Here is an 18,613-nt window from a genome sequence, read left to right as displayed (position 1 = left end):
CAATTGTGATCCTTTCAAATATACACCTATACAAATCTGAAGTTCGCATTTCAGTATTAACACACTGGGTATAATTTCAGGAAGCGAGAGAGTGATTTCAAAAGCCCGTGTGTGTGTGTGTGTGTGTGTCTCTAATCCACTTAATGTAATTGGGAATATAGTAACGAAATTACGACAATTACACTAAAAGCGTTCAGTGTCATTAATCTAAATGGGTTTCATAAGCTTGAAGGCTATATACATATTTTTTTTCCCCAGTTATATTCCTAAGTTACCAAGAACTTTGCTTATGAAAGGACAAGCGAAGACGTTAATCATATATTAAAAGATTATCTTACTGAAACTAGCGGCTTCTACTAAGGATTGGACACTTGCAATGATAAGCTGGAGAAACAAGTTGAAGCTTTGGCCACCATAGGGAAAAAAAAAAATAAGCTTTTTGCCAAAAATCATCTCTTACCACTACGTCATGACGTAAGGCAGTGTCGTACGCAAAAGTGTTCTTTTCTTCCGATTTTGTTACATGAAAATCATACGTCTTCGGAGTGAAGACATGCACAGCCAATGGCTTTTCGGGGGCCTTGAATTCTGACGTATGAAGTCTGATAAAGGGGAAGTTCTCGGAAGATTTCTCGAAGGAGTTGAGAAAAGGAATTTCTACAAGTCTACAAATGAACATTATATACAAATTCATAACTACGGTTAGTGGATTTGGCCTTTTCACAAACATGAATGAATAGAAACAATTTGAGACTTGATTCTCTCATGTTCAAACTACTAATCCATGCCTGTGAAAGCAAGACATTCGCTCATATCACACAAAAAAAGCTTAAACTACAATAATGTAACATATGTAATCAACTTGATCCTCTGACACTTCAGTCTGCCAGAGTCAAACACTAAGCCTTTAGGTTGACGAGCCCACAAAGTGCCTAAGGTCAAGTAAGGGTAATCAAGTTCATTAAGTATTCGTCTTCTAAAAGACAACCTTTGCAACACATTAATCTTCGTGGTTGGAAGGTTATATACATCATTTGGTTTCATCATCAGCTCTTCTGGGGTTTCACAAAACATTTCCATGCATCTCAAGGTATACAGAGGGAAAAGGAGATTTTCTATCTAGATTACGTTTAATATTTCAGCGCAACTTAACTTATTCTGTTTTTTTTTACAATTTTGTGTATATACACTTCCAGTTAAATCCTAGGCGACATCTTGGATGTTTTGTTATTCCACCGTACTTAAATGGTACTTACAAACAACTCGATTTATATTAAGGCACTAAACATCAGACCTACAACTTTGGATTTATATTAAATATTAAGGCACATCAGACCCACAACTCTGGATTTATATTAAGGCACTAAACATCAGACATACAACTCTGGATTTATATTAAGTCACTAAACATCAGACCAACAACTCTGGATTTATATTGTCACTAAACATCAGACCTACAACTCTGGATTTATATTAAGTCACTAAACATCAGACCAACAACTCTGGATTTATATTAAGGCACTAAATATCAAACCCTAGCGAGACTATTTCTATAGAAAAAAAAAATAACTTACATTCCAGCTATTTCTATAACACACTCCAGTAAGTATTGTACCTAGATGGATGCTCTTCCCACGTATGTTTTCTTCGGCAGCAGGAGATCCAGCCTAGAGTGGTAACAGTGTCAGAAGCCTTTCGTCACTGGAAGACCCATATCAGTTGCTGGCGACAGTCACTTGTCTATGAATTCTAGTTATGGACGCCTGAAATTAAAGAAAATGTTAGTTAATATTCCCAGTTTCCCCCTTTTGTATATAGCAGCAGACAAGACTGGGTTGAAGAAAACAAAATGCTTCTGTCGTCGCTTACTTGAAGAAAACTGAAAGGAGAGAATGGAAGTAAACAGAAACGTTGTAGCAAATTGAAAAGACGAAAGACAGATGGAAGAGAATTCCTCAATTACGCTGCTCAAGGAATATTAGATTATAACGGTTGATCCTCGCGTGGTTGGCCTCCACACAAAACTTGTTGGAAGCGGCAGCCTAGCTGCGTGTGTCACGGAGCCTAGGTTGAATTCAGTGTGGTTGGGACGCGCGCGCAGGCAGCTCACGAGAGTAGTAGAGCAAAATGATACTTGTAGGAAATGGAAGAAGGGCAGCAACATTACGGGCGGATGGGAAGAGATGGTTGAAGAGAGGTGATAGAATGGGAGTTGATAAAGTAAAAGGAGTCCAGGTTCCACTATGAAGAACAGATTGTGGAAGGCGAGCCACTCCAATTATGTGGGGGCGAGTGAAACTCATATGGATAGCTGCTTACAAGATTTTTCTACACCTATAAAATTATTGCAGCTTTAGGAATTGCGATTTTGTGATACTCCTAAGCTTTTTTATGATACAGATGAGGAATGTTTTTGGTGGATTTGGAAAAATAATCAAAATAGAGATAATAGTATGAATCTCTTACGTCCAAAAGGAGCTAAGTTGTGGCCACTATTTAATGTCGTCTGTATGTGTAATAATGATCAAATTGGGCAGCCTATCACACAGATTAGCTAGTTAAAAGTACCGTTTTCTTTAGCCAAGGAAAACACGCAGTACGAAGCAGAGCTGAACCTAAACACTCATCAGTAAACTCCAACATTAATTACATTAGGAACGAAGATTCAAACTCACAGAGACAAATCAAATCCTATTATTCGTATGTATCTTTTCCGTACCAGAATGTCCTTACGGGGTCTTTCTATGGAAATAAAATCTTTTGTATAGAGAAGAGCAATTGAGATCAGTATTAGAATACGTGTGCACCTCACAGATACATCTCCTACGACCAAGGTTGACAACACAGAGAACATAGAAGCAGTTGTCACTGTCTCGACAAAGTTCCTGGGTAAACACCAGAACTATTTCAAAGAAATTGGTCCAGGAAGTAATAGGAAAAAAAAGAAAAATAGGTAAACTTTTTAAGAACTTATAAACTATAGATTCCAAAAAGTAGACAATGAAATATCTACAACTTAGAATTAAATACCATTTAAAATGAACTATGTCTATAGACTATTGAATTCCTTCAGGGCACCAATGGGATTGAAAAACGTCACAATCAACTCCCATTACACTCAAATGTAAAGGGATGGGTTTAAACACCAGTCGTGAAAATGGTACAGATGCCACACAGGTTTTCGGTTACATGACCGACCGTCAGATGGCACCTTCGCTCTACACAGAGTGAGGACTGGTCTCCTGCCATGATTAAACAACGAGTCAACCCTGTGTCTCAGTCTCTCAAGCCTCGCTTCAATCCATCCATCGGATGGAGTAAACACCCAGCTACCCAGGACTGTTCTAATCTCGTCTCTCTCTCTCTCTCTCTCTCTCTCTCTCTCTCTCTCTCTCTCTCTCTCTCTCTCTCTCTCTCTCTCTCTATTCACTCCGAAGCCTCTCTCTTATCTAGGTGTCCCTATTGCGCTGTGTGGGGGAAAGGGGAGGGGAAATGTAGGCATGACAGCAGGTATCTGTGGGCAGAGTTTGGGCTGCTCATCAACTCGTACCTTCCGACGAATGCCAGTAGAAATGGAGGAGCACAACACAGCAGAGATATGTCTCCTCCTTACGACAACACGAGTGCCAGCTAGTCATTGATCTCCCTCACCGCTGTGTGTGTGTCTGTGTGTGTGTGTGTGTGTGTGTGTGGCGAGTGTAATCTCCCAGCGGCCTACGAGAGTATGAGAAAATGACAAACACTTACACTTCTCTAAAGACGCGAGGTGATAAGAAAATTATGACATCTTTACTTCCTCTAAGACTTGCTCATATTCAGTGCCGGGAATATAGTCATAAAAACCTCTGGTGTGAAGACAAATTATAGAAAGCTTATTCCTCCCACTGTTGGCTGCTGCAAAGCCCAAGCCACTATCATATTTGGAACTATGTGTGTGTATATGTGTAGGAGCCTTGGTCCATTATCTGTCTGCTTCCTAACCGTTACCACACTCATCTACGAGTTTCTGATGTCTTCCACTATCACAAACAGGCTCGAAAGTCCCCCCTAGTGGTGTGTTGTTCTTCTTCGAACTCCTTTGTCTTCCTTAGCAAATCCGTACTTGATCACCACCTCTTCGGGGCTCTCTCTCTCTCTCTCTCTCTCTCTCTCTCTCTCTCTCTCTCTCTCTCTCTCTCTCTCTCTCTCTCTCTCTCCCTCTCTCTTCCTCCCAAGACAACCGCATCCTTGCACTGTGGCTGCATTGGACTGGTTCATGCTATGATCTTATGGTCACCAGTTGGTACTATCCCACAGAAATGAATCTATCAGTTACAGTTTCTCTCGAGGACCGATCGCAGACCTAGACATTGGACCTCTCTGTAACCTACTGTAGTGAAGGAAGTTTATATATTCTCAACGCGGAGGTGAAAATCTAGTCTTCAAATAGTCGACAGCTTCTTGGACTGACTGATATGCTTGGTAGAGTCCCACACTGGCTAAGGCACGCAAAGTTAACTCCAGGCAGCACTGTCCAGTCACCATAGCTGTGTCTCACTAACTGGGATGTCATCCACAGTGTTCAGAAAAATCGAGGAAGATGTCGTTTATATATATATATTTATATGTGTGTGTGTGTGTGTGTGTGTGTGTGTGTGTATATATATATATATAGACCTTCCGTAGCTTGCCATGTATATAGTTCAGCTCAGCGACCGCTGAATGTACGGACAAGTCACTATTGGACCGAGTCTCAGTCTAAATGTGGAAATGGGTTGGAGAACCTGTGGGTTGTATATAGTTACTCCTCTTCTCAAAAAATGGAAATGATCTCAACTGTTCTTCATTCAGCGTTGGTCACTGTGTTCCTCGAAAGGTGTTGGCGTTCGTTGAATTCTCCCTGGAGTAGAAAAGAGGGTGATGATTGCTCAAACTCCCTTCTCCCTCGTATGTTCAAATCACTTTTAGAACGGTAGATATGTATGCAACAGTGTATGGGCACTGGTTTAGGTCTATCCTCACGGCCTTAATCCACAGTGCTGACTACAAAATACAGGAAGGGGCTGGTGTGTTGGGTGGGATATATTCTGACGTACCTCCGCTGGATCATCTCCACAAGATCAGTTACCATAAGCGTCCCTTAGCGGCCATAAACGTATTAACCAGTTTGAGATAAGCTGTTCTCTCACCCAAGCCATAAACGTATTAACCAGTTTGAGATAAGCTGTTCTCTCACCCAAGCCATAAACGTATTAACCAGTTTGAGATAAGCTGTCACCCAAGCCATAAACGTATTAACCAGTTTGAGATAAGCTGTCACCCAAGCTATAATTTCTTGTATGAAGACTGAGTTGAATGAAGCTCTCAAATACTGCAATTCTTTCCCACACACAATGTATAATACCATTGTATACTCGCTACAGTACGTAAGAGTCGTTTTACTATTTGTTGATACGGTTGCATCACTCTTTGATGTCTACCCTTTTCTGGAAGGTTTGCTGCTGAAGATTCCTTCTTTTCCTTTGACCTTCCCTTCGGCCGGTGTGGAGAGAGGGAGGGAGGTTGCGCCACACACACACCACTCTGATCACTCAGAGAAGATGAAGGTGGCGTCCTTCTCACGACGGGTCTAGTGAGGTGGAAGCTCCTGCTGGAGAGATTTTTCTTTTTTTCCTCCCCCACCTCCCTTGACGTGAAGGAGGGAGGGAGAGGTGTGGGGTGAGAGAGCTCCTCGGCTCCTCTTTACACCTGGATCCAGAGGCTCCTGCGGGACGGCGCTCTGTGGATGAGCGGTGATCCTCAACTTTTAGATCTGCATTTCCTCTGTAGCGAGTCTGTTTGGATCCGTCTTTGTCGTGGATTTGAGAGGCTTCCGACGTGTCTGCAGCCAAAGGGGGTATTTCGCCAAGGGCTTCCGAAGACCTTATGGCCATTGTGGTGGAGATGTTTGCCGCTGGCCCTACCGGAGGTGGTGATACTGGCTTATGCCTCGGCGCTCACAAGAAACGCGTTCGTCGATACTCTTTTTTTTCCTTTAACTCCGATCGAGTGAGTTGTGGGGATGCTGGACGATTAGGTTGTCAAGTGTGTTGGTAGTTTAAGTGTTTATAGCGGCGTCTATATTCATTTTGGATTAGATTATAGAATTTAGGCTTATAAAGCCAACCATTGGAGCATCTAAGGCTATTCAGCTCTTTATATATCTTAAAGGCAAGGCTTGGTCCACGGTCTTTATTGGATTCTAATGGTACAATTTTCCCCGCCTCATTGGATTTCATTGGCACTATCTCTTTCTCCATTCTATACGATTCCCATCACTAGTAAGGAGTTTAGATCCTCGTCTCCAAACAAAATGAAGTCTGAGACACTCGCGAGACTCGCTAACCCAACACAAGTGATGTGGGACACACTTCCTGCGAGCGATAGACATTGACCGACGTGACCAGAATTTCTGCCGTTCGATGGAGCGTTTCGGAGGTGGTATATGTACGTCAATAGTGGATATCCATCGCATGCTATGATCTCATCCACACATTCTTTACCACTGATGAAACCATATTGTCCCGCCCCACATTGTCCTCACCATCCCCTCCCACATAACATTATTCTGCCATAAGACTTCTCCGGTGCACTTAAATTCATAATTATAATGTTTACTCTTGTCCTCCTTGCTTTCATATAGTGGCACTATTCAGGCGATCTGCCAATCCTCAAACATCTCATCGTGACCCATACATACACTGAAAAAATTCGAACTGACCACTGAACAACACTGTCATCCCCCTTTTGTTGAGATATTCCACTGTATACCTTCCTAATTATGGTCCAGTGTGATACCCTAGATAAGGATATAATCGATAGCTACCATAGATAAGGGCATAATTGATAACCACCACAGATAAGAGCATAATTGATAACTACCACAGATAAGAGCATAATTGATAACTACCCTGTACAGATAAGAGCATAATTGATAACTACCACAAATCAAGGCATAATTGATAACTACTACAGATAACAGCATAATTGATAACTACCACAGATAAGAGCATAATTGATAACTACCACAGATAAGAGCATAATTGATAACTACCACAGATAAGGGCATAATTGATAACTACCACAGATAAGGGCATAATTGATAACTACTACAGATAACAGCATAACTGATAATTACCACAGATAAGAGCATAATTGATAACTACCACAGATAAGGGCTTAATCGATAGCTACCACAGATAAGAGCATAACTGATAACTACCACAGATAAGCAGATAATGACTTAACAATTTGGGCAGAATTGTGGACTCCAAGGATATCTCGAACGTTTCAGAGATGCTCACCTGAAACACAGCAGACACAGTGTTTCTCCTCACACACACCTTCGATATGTGTCTCACCCTTGCCACACTCCCGGGCACACTGACCGCCTAGGTGGCTCTGGCACAGAATGGAGTCTTGACACCGTGCAGGCTCTGTGGAGATGAACATTTGTGTAATATTATTCAAAGAATGGATATACGAGCATTCAGGGCAACTTAACAAAGCAATTTGTTTTTTTATTCAAGATATGATGTACTTTAGGTTAATGAAAAGGAGTCTAGAAAGACCGACTGTCATCCAGAAAAGACGGAAATGAAAGGTAAATCAGCCAGCCAAAAAAATAGCCAGCTAGTCAGTCAAAAGTAGCCAGCTAGTCAGCCAAAAGTAGCCAGCCAGTCAGCCAAAAGTAGCCAGCCAGTCAGCCAAAGCTAGCCATCCAGCCAGCCAAAAGTAGCTAGCCACCCTAAAAGTAGCCAGCCAGCCAAAAACAGCCAGCCAGCCAAAAACAGCCAGCCAGCCAAAAACAGCCAGCCAGTCAGCCAAAAGTAGCCAGCCAGCCAAAAGTTTTCAGCTGACCAACCAGCCAGCTAAAAGTGGCCAGCCAGCCAAACACAGCCATCCAGTCATCCAAAAGTAGTCAGCAGGCCAACCAGCCAGGTAAAGGTAGCCAGCCAATCAACTAGCCAAAATAAGCCACTGAATCAAGTAGCCAGCAAACGCAGGCTTGTCAACGAATTACTGCCTCTGTATTATCATCATAATCATCATTACTGTTCGTAATATAATCATACGATTATTTAAAATTATTACCATTACTTTTTTACTATACATCCCCAGGACCTCTTTCATAGCGTTCCTGCAGCTTCGAGAATGCACTCCTTCGAAGTCAAAGACGTCCTCGATGAGCTTTCATTCCTCTCTTTCTCTCCACATGTCACTCACGGTGTAGCCATTTCCAGGCAGAGTCCGGTAACATTTTATTCCAATGTTACATATTTTCAACTATCATTTCCTCAGGACCAATTTCTATAAAGGAGTCCTGGTGTTACCCAAAACCCTTCAAAGGTTCTTGGAGCCGAAGACTGTAATCTTACTTCCAGAAGCAGGGAAATGTAAACCCCTTGGGAATGACAAGTTCTTTGATGCAGTCTCGCCAAAGGTGACTTTTCACTCGCGGTGTTTACTCTTGCAGGCAGAGCCCGGTAACACCTACACATACATATAAACGCATATACGTTCATTCATACATACCCACACCTCAGGTACTATGTATATCCGTTTCAAGTATTCATACATATGGCTGTATAAACTCCACAATAACACACTAATCCATCTCATCTTTACTTTCTCCCTCAGACCTCATGAGATCTTAACTACTTATATTATATACTTAACACAAAGTAAGAACAAATGACCTCAACTAATGGATTAAGCAGCTTAGACAGAGAGGAATACATGTATAATCTCTACGAACCTTGAACCAACAATTTCTTCCTCTTCCTTCATAAACCTTTCAAAAGCTCATCAGCTGGTTGAGACCCAGAGACACTGTGAGGCATAGATGCCTCACAGTGTCTGAATATCTCTACTGGAACGCAACAGACGTAGCCTCTGTGTCACACACACACACACATACACGCACACACACAGACACACTGGACAAAGCACTCAACCCATACCACAGTCAGTATCTAACTCCGTCCGTTCGATACATGGTAACGAAATAGTATATGAGCCTGTGAGATGCCCACAAGATGATGAAGTAGCGAGCAAAGCAAAATACCCGTGTGTTGTAAAGTGTTTAGCACCTAAGGGAAGGCTGGCAAAGAGAAAATGGATGGATTACAGTGTATTGGGCAAGACCCATGTTAACTCTATGGTCCTAAAATAACACGTCAAACGAATGTACAGACGACAATGCTTAAAGATTATTATGAACATGTCTCCCGTGGAAAATTTCCAGCAACTAACACTTAGTAACCACAACTTTTGGGTCAAATTCTAAGTAACAGTGTTTCGTGACACCTTACCCAGAGAGCCAGTTATAAACACCATCACTTAGTCGAACGAATAGGACAAACACCACAACACACAACCTGGATCCTGTTTTATAGAGGATTTAATTGGCCGTGACTCGGGAAAATAACAGGTATCATGATCACATTGTGACCTTTTTTTTTTATCAGGAAGTCTAAGTCATTCGCCAGCTAGATATCCAGATTTTGGATAACACAGATGGTTTATCATCATCAATGCCCTTATCTCAATAGCTCATGACACACCATCGTCGACGAATGGACGTCTTTAAGAGATAAAGAACTTGATATACAAACTTTGTCCAAGCCAGGGTCGTTGGAGAGGCTTGGGATGCGCCCATTACAATTCTAATGGACTCTCTGTCGGTACGAGAGAATGATATCTAATGTACAAGTAAACAAAATGTAGAAGATATGAGAAGGAAAAACCAAATTTTCTTGCTACGTTATCTAAAACACTCCAGATATGAAGAAAGTAAAAGAATTTTAAGACCTAGATACGTACCGAAACGCTTGCCATAATTTCCTAAGTGTATTCCAAATTAAATTCAAGATCCAGGTTTTGAAAATGTTTTTTTAATGAAAAAATAGACGACCGTGATCCATCGGAAACCCAAGCAATAGATTAACCTAACGTTACCATTTAACATTAACCAGTGGGACGACAGATACCCGACTTGTTAACCCAATCTAGATTAGATTAACACTACTTGTAGCAATTTGCAGTAATGGCGAAGCACAGAGATGCAGGAATCCCTTTTGTGCTAGTCTGAATAAGTGTACGTCAGATCTCTGCCCTTACTCATTTGGTAACGTATAAACGTAATTAGAATAGATCCACAACCCAAAAACGCCAATGGAATACGCCATATACAACTTGCCATCTCTCATACCTCACACAGTTCTTAGATTCTGATCCACGTTGCCACAAATGCGAAGAACCGAATGAGCAACTCTCGACCAAACTCTTTCCCTGACTCTGTTACTCACATGGAACACAACAGAGGCAGTCGGCAGTGGTACACAAGTGCCTGACGGGGTCCTCATCATGACCACACCTCTGATTACAGTGACCACCGCTAGTCCGGCAGGCAATGGTGGTGACATTGCACTGGGTGAGCTCTGCAATGAAGAATTCGTTCAGCCATTGCATAAGGCTGGAACTAGATTCCAATGCGTCCTTCATAAGGCAAGGAGAACTTCCTCATGGCTCTTGAAAGTCTCCAGTTCTCACAACTGGTGTTTTGGCTACAGTCAAGTCAAATCTGTATTTACATCCTGCCTAGAAAGAGGTGCATTATATACGAATGATTTACGACTAGATTAGAGGTGGTTTTGATATGATTAATGCTGCCGTTGCTCGTAGACTGAGGTAACATTTCCAATGACATAAGTTGCACAATGCCAGAGCAACACAGAAGATGCTGGAGTATCATTCTGGTATAAGGTGGTGCTGGAGTTAGATCAGGCACTGACAAATCAGGTGTTGTTGAAGGGAATCGAGGAGTTAGGATGGCTTAAGAGAGGAGGTGGGGGTAGGCGTTAAGGTGAAAAGATGGGAGTTTTGAGGTCAGATGGTGGGTGGTTTGAGGGTCAGAAGGTAGAGGGTTTGAGGTCAGGGGGTAGAAGGTTTAGGGTCAGATGGTGGTAGGTCTGAGGTCAGGTGGTAGAAGGTTTGGGGTCAGGTGTCAGAAGGTTTAAGGTCAGGAGATGGCAGGGTTGTGATGAAGGGAAGGGAGTCTATAATATCCTCCTAACATACTCTCTGCTAAACCATCTTTCTTTCCCCCATCTGGAGACCAATGCTTTAAATATTCCACAAGATTATTATGTACAGTTACCCCCATATGTGCCAATGTGTCGACACGCAGACCTGTGGATCACTTACTCCCAACACCATGCGAAATCTCGGCTGAAGAAAAAGAAAAATCTTGGCAACAAATTAGATTAATTACATTAAAAACTGCAACAATCTATTTGCAATATCATTTACATCCTTGCTCGGCTTTACATGAAACAAGTGCTATTTTTCAGATGACCGAAGCTTACTAAGATGACACTCATTCAATTCCAGGCTCATTTCCATTCATGTGGAGTCCTGCGATATGATCTCGTTTTCTTTAGCAATCCCTTTTTTTGCTACTAAACTATCATCTTGCTTCTAAGTAATGCCAGTCGAACCTTGTACTTTAGTGCTAAGGTAGTGACTGTATAGTACCTTAGATAATATCCATTACTTAAGAAAAGTAAACTACTCTAGCAATTAACCCTAACAAAAAAAAGAAATACAAAATTGAGCCTAGCTCAGACCTATTTCTTGGCCTGTGACCGACAGTGGATTGCTTTCAATAAATACCAAAGAATTCTACAGCTGATCGAACTGAGTGGGCTGAAGCTATCGAGTTTAGCAGTGTTATTAATCCTGGCTGATACCTATGAAGAACTCTCGATATGAATACTGTTAGATAACACATTTGTGAGAGATAAAGATATATCACTTGGAACGCAACAGATGCGACCCTGGGAAGGGGTTTCACCCCTACTGCAGAAACTGGCACACACTCCACCCATCCCATGGCATAGATTTGTAGTCCGGCATTGATGACGTCTTGGTGGTGAACGACTGTAATGTTTAACGACGTCCTAGAGGTTGATATATGTACTGTTTAACGAGGCACTGGACGAAAAACATACCCCTGTCAATGTGTTTAACTTTCCTATTGAAGTGGAAACTCCAGTAGGATCATTGAAGCCAATGTATGGGAATCTAAACCCCCATGGCTTCAGGATGAACAAAAGAGCAGAAGCGTTAGACAAAAGGAAGAAGGCTTAGTGTTTATACACGAAGAAGTTCTATTCGAGGTTTCCATTGAAAAGAAAAGGACGATTTTAATTAAAAAAAAAAGGATACAAATCAAAATATATCTCTCAAATAGCTACTATGAAAGACAAATTATGATGAAATATAAGTCTAAAGTTTTCACTACAAAAAAATTGTCTAGTATCATTAAATGACAATGAAACTAGAGCAACCAAGAGAGAAAAAGAAATTGACTGCGTGTGTTCAGACCTGACTGAAATCATGTGTAAATGTCACGATTATCAGAACGAACGATTATCAACAAATCCGTCCAAGTCGCCCCAAAGAGACTTTGTTCTATGCAATTACTAGCCTGCTTTGCGTAACCTAAGAACTTACCCTTAGAACCTAAGTCACTTAACACGCTTGAAAAAGGTACAGCTAGAGTGATCAAAATGCGACTACAGTCATGAAAGTAAATTAGAAAAAGAGGAAAGCTTTTCAAACTGCTAGACAGACATACTACCCTTATCAAAACGCTCAATCAATCAGCCGAAAAGAAATAAAATACGTCCAACAATAAATAAAACATCTTACAACTTCAAGTTTATCAATGTTAAAAATTGCATCTAAAGATGATTGACTCAAATATCTTACAACTTTAAGTCTATCTCCTATAAAAAGTAACTCAAATATCTTAGAACTCTAAGTTTATCACCCGTGAAATAATACATCTAAAGATAACTAGATCAAATATCTTACAACTCTAAGTTTATCTTCTATGAAAAAATACATTTAAAGATAACTAACTCAAATATCTTAGAACTCTAAGTTCATCTCCTATAAAGATAACATCTAAATATAACTCAAATATCTTACAACTTTACATTTAAAGATAACTAACTCAAATATCTTACAACTTTAAGTTTATCTCCTATAATACATCTAAAGATAACTAACTCAAATATCTTACAACTTTGCATTTAAAGATAACTCAATTATCTTACAACTTTAAGTTTATCTCCTACGAAAAAGATACATTTAAAGATAACTAACTCAAATGTCTTACAACTCTAAGTACTTACTCGGTAGGCAACAGATGCAGTCATTACTGTTACACAGATGTTCGACAGACTCCTCATCACGACCACACGTCCGTTCACAGTGGCCACCCCTCAGAATACAGCCAAAGGCAGATGTGCATCGATCAAACTCTGCCAATTTGGTAATAGGAATTAGAGCAAGAAACCTCTATAAGACCTAACTTCAACCTGGAACCAATTACGATCAAGAAATGATCATTTTGAAGCATAAAATTTCTTTTCTTCAGATTATAAATACTCATTTCTCATCTCTACGTCAATTAGAATACTATTCTTAATCTATATTTTGACCAAGAGAGATGACATAATTCCAAGTTTAACCACCCAATTGAAAACAGGTGTATAGCTGAGCAAAACTGGCGACTCAAACACCTGTCAACTACAGAACATGTGGATTGAAAAGACCCTGTATCATAAACCCTTAAACCAACACTGTGAAAAACTCTCTTGATTGCACACGTTCAATGACCATAGCAACAAAATGATGCAACGCGAATCGTACTTGATTAAGATCCTGGACACTGCAACATCTCCATTCTGTTTCTTAATACTTGATCGCAGTTTCCCGCGTCAGCGAGGTAGCGCCAGGAATCAGACGAGGGAAGACACATCCCTGATATTTAGGACGACTCACCTGGAACACAGCAGACGCAATCTCTGCTGCCACACACACCTTGGACTGGGTTCTCGTCCCTACCACAGTCTGTGGCGCATTCTCCACTCAATCCAAGACACAGAGAAGTATCATGGCATCGTCTCAGCTTCCCTTGAGATAGAAAAACTGAAGAAATCTTTACACCACGATGTATACAACCCTAAATACTGGACTGTCTGATTTACAAAATATCTACCATGAACGGAGGAAACCAATATGAAAATCAGATCCAAAATAGTGTCCAACTTTCTTTTTTAACAAAAGCACAGATGAAAACGTAATGACAACGAGGTCTTGGTGGCTGTGTTGTTTTCGAACTCACCTGGAACACAGCAGAGGCAGTTGTCTGTGCCACACAAGTGCTTGAGGGGCATCTCATCATGTCCACACGGCACGTCACAGTGGCCGCCTATGCTTCGACAGGCGAAGGGGGTAGCCGAGCACTCTGCAGTGAACCACACTCCTCAAAAGAACATCGTTAAAAGATCCTTGTGTGTGTGTGTGTGTGTGTGTGTGTGTGTGTGTGTGTGTGTTCCCCTGAAGACTGGATTGCCTTTTATACACATCAATATGAACAGTGAAGTGAAGGTTTGAACGCAGCTTGGTTTACAGAGTCGTTGTACACTGTGTTTCGTGGTTTAACTGTGAAGGTTTGAACGCAACTTTGGTTTACAGAGTCGTTGTACACTGTGTTTCGTAGTTTAACTGTGAATTGAAGGTTTTACCATAACTTGGTTTACCGGGTCGTTCCACACTGCGATTCGTGGTTGAACTGTGAAGGTTTTTAACACAACTAGGTTTACTGGGTCGTTCCACACTGAAGTTCGTGGTTCAACTGGGATGTGACACAGTCTATAATATTGGGTTATGGTATAGAGTAGGTCACATCGTCATGGCAAAACGTAGGATGGGTGAACTATGACGCAGTATAGATTTATAAAGTCCTCACGCAACGTGGGTTTAATGTACTGAGGTTAAGGAATGGTTTAATGTTATGGGTAATCCGGCAAGTTACGGGTAATCCGGCAAGTTATGGGTAATCCGGCAAGTTATGGGTAATCCGGCAAGTTATGGGTAATCCGGCAAGTTATGGATAATCCGGCAAGTTAGAGAATCTAGCAAGTTATGGGTAATTTGAAAATTATCATTTATCTCTTAAGTTATGGATAATTGACCAGCTGTGGCTAATCCTCTCAAATTATGATTAATCTTACAACAAATTGGTTATCTGGCAAACTATGGGAAATTGATACATCGTGCTATGGTTACTCTGCTATGTTGATGCAGTTGATCACTTTGGTACGCTATGATGAATTTACCAAGGCATGGTTGATTCTACACGTTTAGAGTGGTACTGTATTGGTTAATCTTCCTTGCATGTGAAGGCTAAGAAGAAGACACTCGTTATATAGATAGAAAGAGATATAGAAGAATGACCAGTAGGCAGACATAGATAGACAGATAGGTAAACAAATAGGGTTAGAATAGATAGCATGAATGTGTAGATATAGATAGGAATTTAGATATCAAGAATAATAGATGTAAATATAGATAAGAGCTATCAATCATTTATGCATGGATAGAAATATGGATAGTAGAGAATAACAGATGGATATAGAGATATCACTCCTATTTGCATAGACAGGAAGAAAGATAGACTGGATAGGAATGAGAGGAAATAATTATAGTCGACTTGTCTATCAATAAACGTAATACAAGGATTGTGGACCCCAATGTTTACGTTACACTTCTAAAATGTCTATCTACTCATGCCATACCTATACAAAACACGAATCCACAAGAAAATCGATAGATAAAGAAAAAACGAAATTTGAACAGATCCTGTAAGGGATAACTGAGAGAGTTAGAACTCACTTGGAACACAACAGAAGCAGTCTTTAGCGTCACACAGATGCTTGACCCATTCCTCATCACGACCACACCTCTGGTCACAGTGTCCTCCCTTCAAACCGCAGGCGAAGGTGTCTATGTCACACCGATTAGGCTCTGGAAGAGAAAATCATCATTTTTCTTTTCCTCTGAACTCTGCGTGGCAGCCATATTTCATCACAGTATTCAACACAATACTTTAAAAAAGCTTTACATCATAGAGAAATTTGCCCTCTGGCCTTATCAAAGATGCTATGATTAATCTCTGAAAAATACTCTACGTGTTTTTCTACTTACTACATTGATCAATGATCACATTGATCAACGACTTTGATGTCTCACAATCACAATGATCAATGACTTTGATCTCTCACAATCACAATGATCAATGACTTTGATCTCTCACAATCGCAATGATCAATGACTTTGATCTCTCACAATCGCAATGATCAATGACTTTGATCTCTCACAATCGCAATGATCAATGACTTTGATCTCTCACAATCGCAATGATCAATGACTTTGATCTCTCACAATCGCAATGATCAATGACTTTGATCTCTCACAATCACAATGATCAATGACTTTGATCTCTTCCCTATCACAATGATCAATGACTTTGATCTCTTCCCTATCACAATGATCAATGACTTTGATCTCTTTCACTATCACAATGATCAATGACTTTGATCTCTTCACCATCACATTGATCAATGACTTTGATCTCTTTCACTATCACAATGATCAATGACTTTGATCTCTTTCACTATCACAATGATCAATGACTTTGATCTCTTTCACTATCACAATGATCAATGACTTTGATCTCTTTCACTATCACAATGATCAATGACTTTGATCTCTTTCACTATCACAATGATCAATGACTTTGATCTCTTTCACTATCACAATGATCAATGACTTTGATCTCTTCACTATCACAATGATCAATGACTTTGATCTCTTTCACTATCACAATGATCAATGACTTTGATCTCTTTCACTATCACAATGACATATGACTTTGATCTCTTTCACTATCACAATGATCAATGACTTTCATCTCTTTCACTATCACATTGATCAATGACTCATCTCTCACTATCACAATGATCAATGACTTTGACCTCTTTCGCTATCACAATGATCATGACTTTTGATCTCTCACAATCACAATGATCAATTGACTTTGATCTCTTCACTATCACAATGATCATGACTTTTGATCTCTTCACTATCACAATGATCATGACTTTTGATCTCTCACAATCGCAATGATCAATGACTTTGACCTCTTTCGCTATCACAATGATCATGACTTTTGATCTCTTTCACTATCACAATGAATCAATGACTTTGATCTCTCACAATCGCAATGATCAATGACTTTAATCTCTTTCACCATCACATTGATCAATGACTTTGACCTCTTTCGCTATCACATTGATCAATGACTTTGATCTCTCACAATCACAATGATCAATGACTTTGATCTCTCACAATCACAATGATCAATGACTTTGACCTCTTTCGCTATCACAATGATCAATTGACTTTGATCTCTTCACTATCACAATGATCATGACTTTTGATCTCTTTCACTATCACAATATCAATGACTTTGATCTCTTCACTATCACAATGATCAATGACTTTAATCTCTTTCACCATCACATTGATCAATGACTTTGATCTCTTTCCTATCACAATGATCAATGACTTTGACCTCTTTCGCTATCACATTGATCAATGACTTTGATCTCTTTCCTATCACAATGATCAATGACTTTGATCTCTCACAATCGCAATGATCAATGACTTGATCTCTTTCACTATCACAATGATCAATGACTTTCATCTCTTTCACTATCACAATGAATCAATGACTTTGATCTCTCACAATCGCAATGATCAATGACTTTGATCTCTTTCCTATCACAATGATCAATGACTTTGACCTCTTTCGCTATCACAATGATCAATGACTTTGACCTCTTTCGCTATCACAATGATCAATTGACTTTGATCTCTTTCACTATCACAATGATCATGACTTTTGATCTCTTTCACTATCACAATATCAATGACTTTGATCTCTTTCACTATCACAATGATCAATTGACTTTGATCTCTTTCACTATCACAATGATCAATGACTTTGACCTCTTTCGCTATCACAATGATCATGACTTTTGATCTCTCACAATCACAATGATCAATGACTTTCATCTCTTTCACTATCACAATGATCAGTGACCTCGCTAACCAACCTTCCATGATCAACGAACCTCGCTAACCAACCTTCCATGATCAACGACCTCGCTAACCAACCTTCCATCATCAACAACTTCACTAACCAACCTTCCATGATCAACAACTTCACTAACCAACCTTCCATGATCAACAACTTCACTAACCAACCTTCTATGATCAACGAACCTCGCTAACCAACCTTCCATGATCAATGACCTCGCTAACCAACCTTCCATGATCAACAATCTTGCTAACCAACCTTCCATCATCAACGAACCTCGCTAACCAACCGTCCATGATCAACAACCTCGCTAACCAACCTTCCATCATCAACGAACCTCGCTAACCAACCTTCCATGATCAGCAACCTCGCTAACCAACCTTCCATCATGAACGAACCTCACTAACCAACCTTCCATCATCAACGAACCTCACTAACCAACCTTCCATCATCAACGAACCTCGCTAACCAACCTTCCATGATCAATAACCTCGCTAACCAACCTTCCATGATCAGCAACCTCGCTAACCAACCTTCCATGATCAGCAACCTCGCTAACCAACCTTCCATCAT

At 40.3% G+C, this 18,613-nt stretch overlaps 2 protein-coding genes across 2 annotated transcripts in view; one reads left to right on the top strand and one right to left on the bottom strand.

Annotated features, from left to right (window-relative positions):
• LOC139765226 (uncharacterized) overlaps nucleotides 1-18,613 on the top strand; it is a 269,229-nt gene that overhangs the window by 19,267 nt on the left and 231,349 nt on the right. The window lies entirely within an intron of this gene.
• Nucleotides 1,112-17,102, bottom strand: LOC139765141 (uncharacterized). Its single transcript, XM_071692333.1, has 7 exons — nucleotides 16,889-17,102; nucleotides 15,772-15,903; nucleotides 14,219-14,341; nucleotides 13,876-14,007; nucleotides 13,224-13,352; nucleotides 7,323-7,454; nucleotides 1,112-1,763 (listed from the first exon to the last, which is right to left on the bottom strand). The coding sequence occupies exons 1-7, from the start codon at nucleotides 17,100-17,102 to the stop codon at nucleotides 1,750-1,752; spliced, it is 876 nt and encodes a 291-aa protein (XP_071548434.1). The 3' UTR covers nucleotides 1,112-1,749.

This window comes from Panulirus ornatus, chromosome 53, assembly GCF_036320965.1.
Source record: "Panulirus ornatus isolate Po-2019 chromosome 53, ASM3632096v1, whole genome shotgun sequence".
Lineage (NCBI taxonomy): Eukaryota > Metazoa > Arthropoda > Malacostraca > Decapoda > Palinuridae > Panulirus > Panulirus ornatus.
The sequence above is the reverse complement of the archived record's forward strand: the minus strand, read 5'-3'. Positions and strand labels throughout refer to the sequence as shown.

What these genes read in the sequence shown, in the direction of transcription:
- LOC139765141 (XM_071692333.1), bottom strand. Translation starts at nt 17,102, where the DNA reads ATGATCATTGTGATAGCGAAAGAGGTCAAAGTCATTGATCATTGCGAT. An exon ending in AGTCATTGATCATTGTGATA is followed by an intron (nt 15,904 to 16,888) that starts GTGAGAGATGAG and finishes TTTCTCTTCCAG; the next exon opens with AGCCTAATCGGTGTGACATA. An exon ending in CTGCCTCTGCTGTGTTCCAG is followed by an intron (nt 14,008 to 14,218) that starts GTGAGTTCGAAA and finishes TTCTATCTCAAG; the next exon opens with GGAAGCTGAGACGATGCCAT.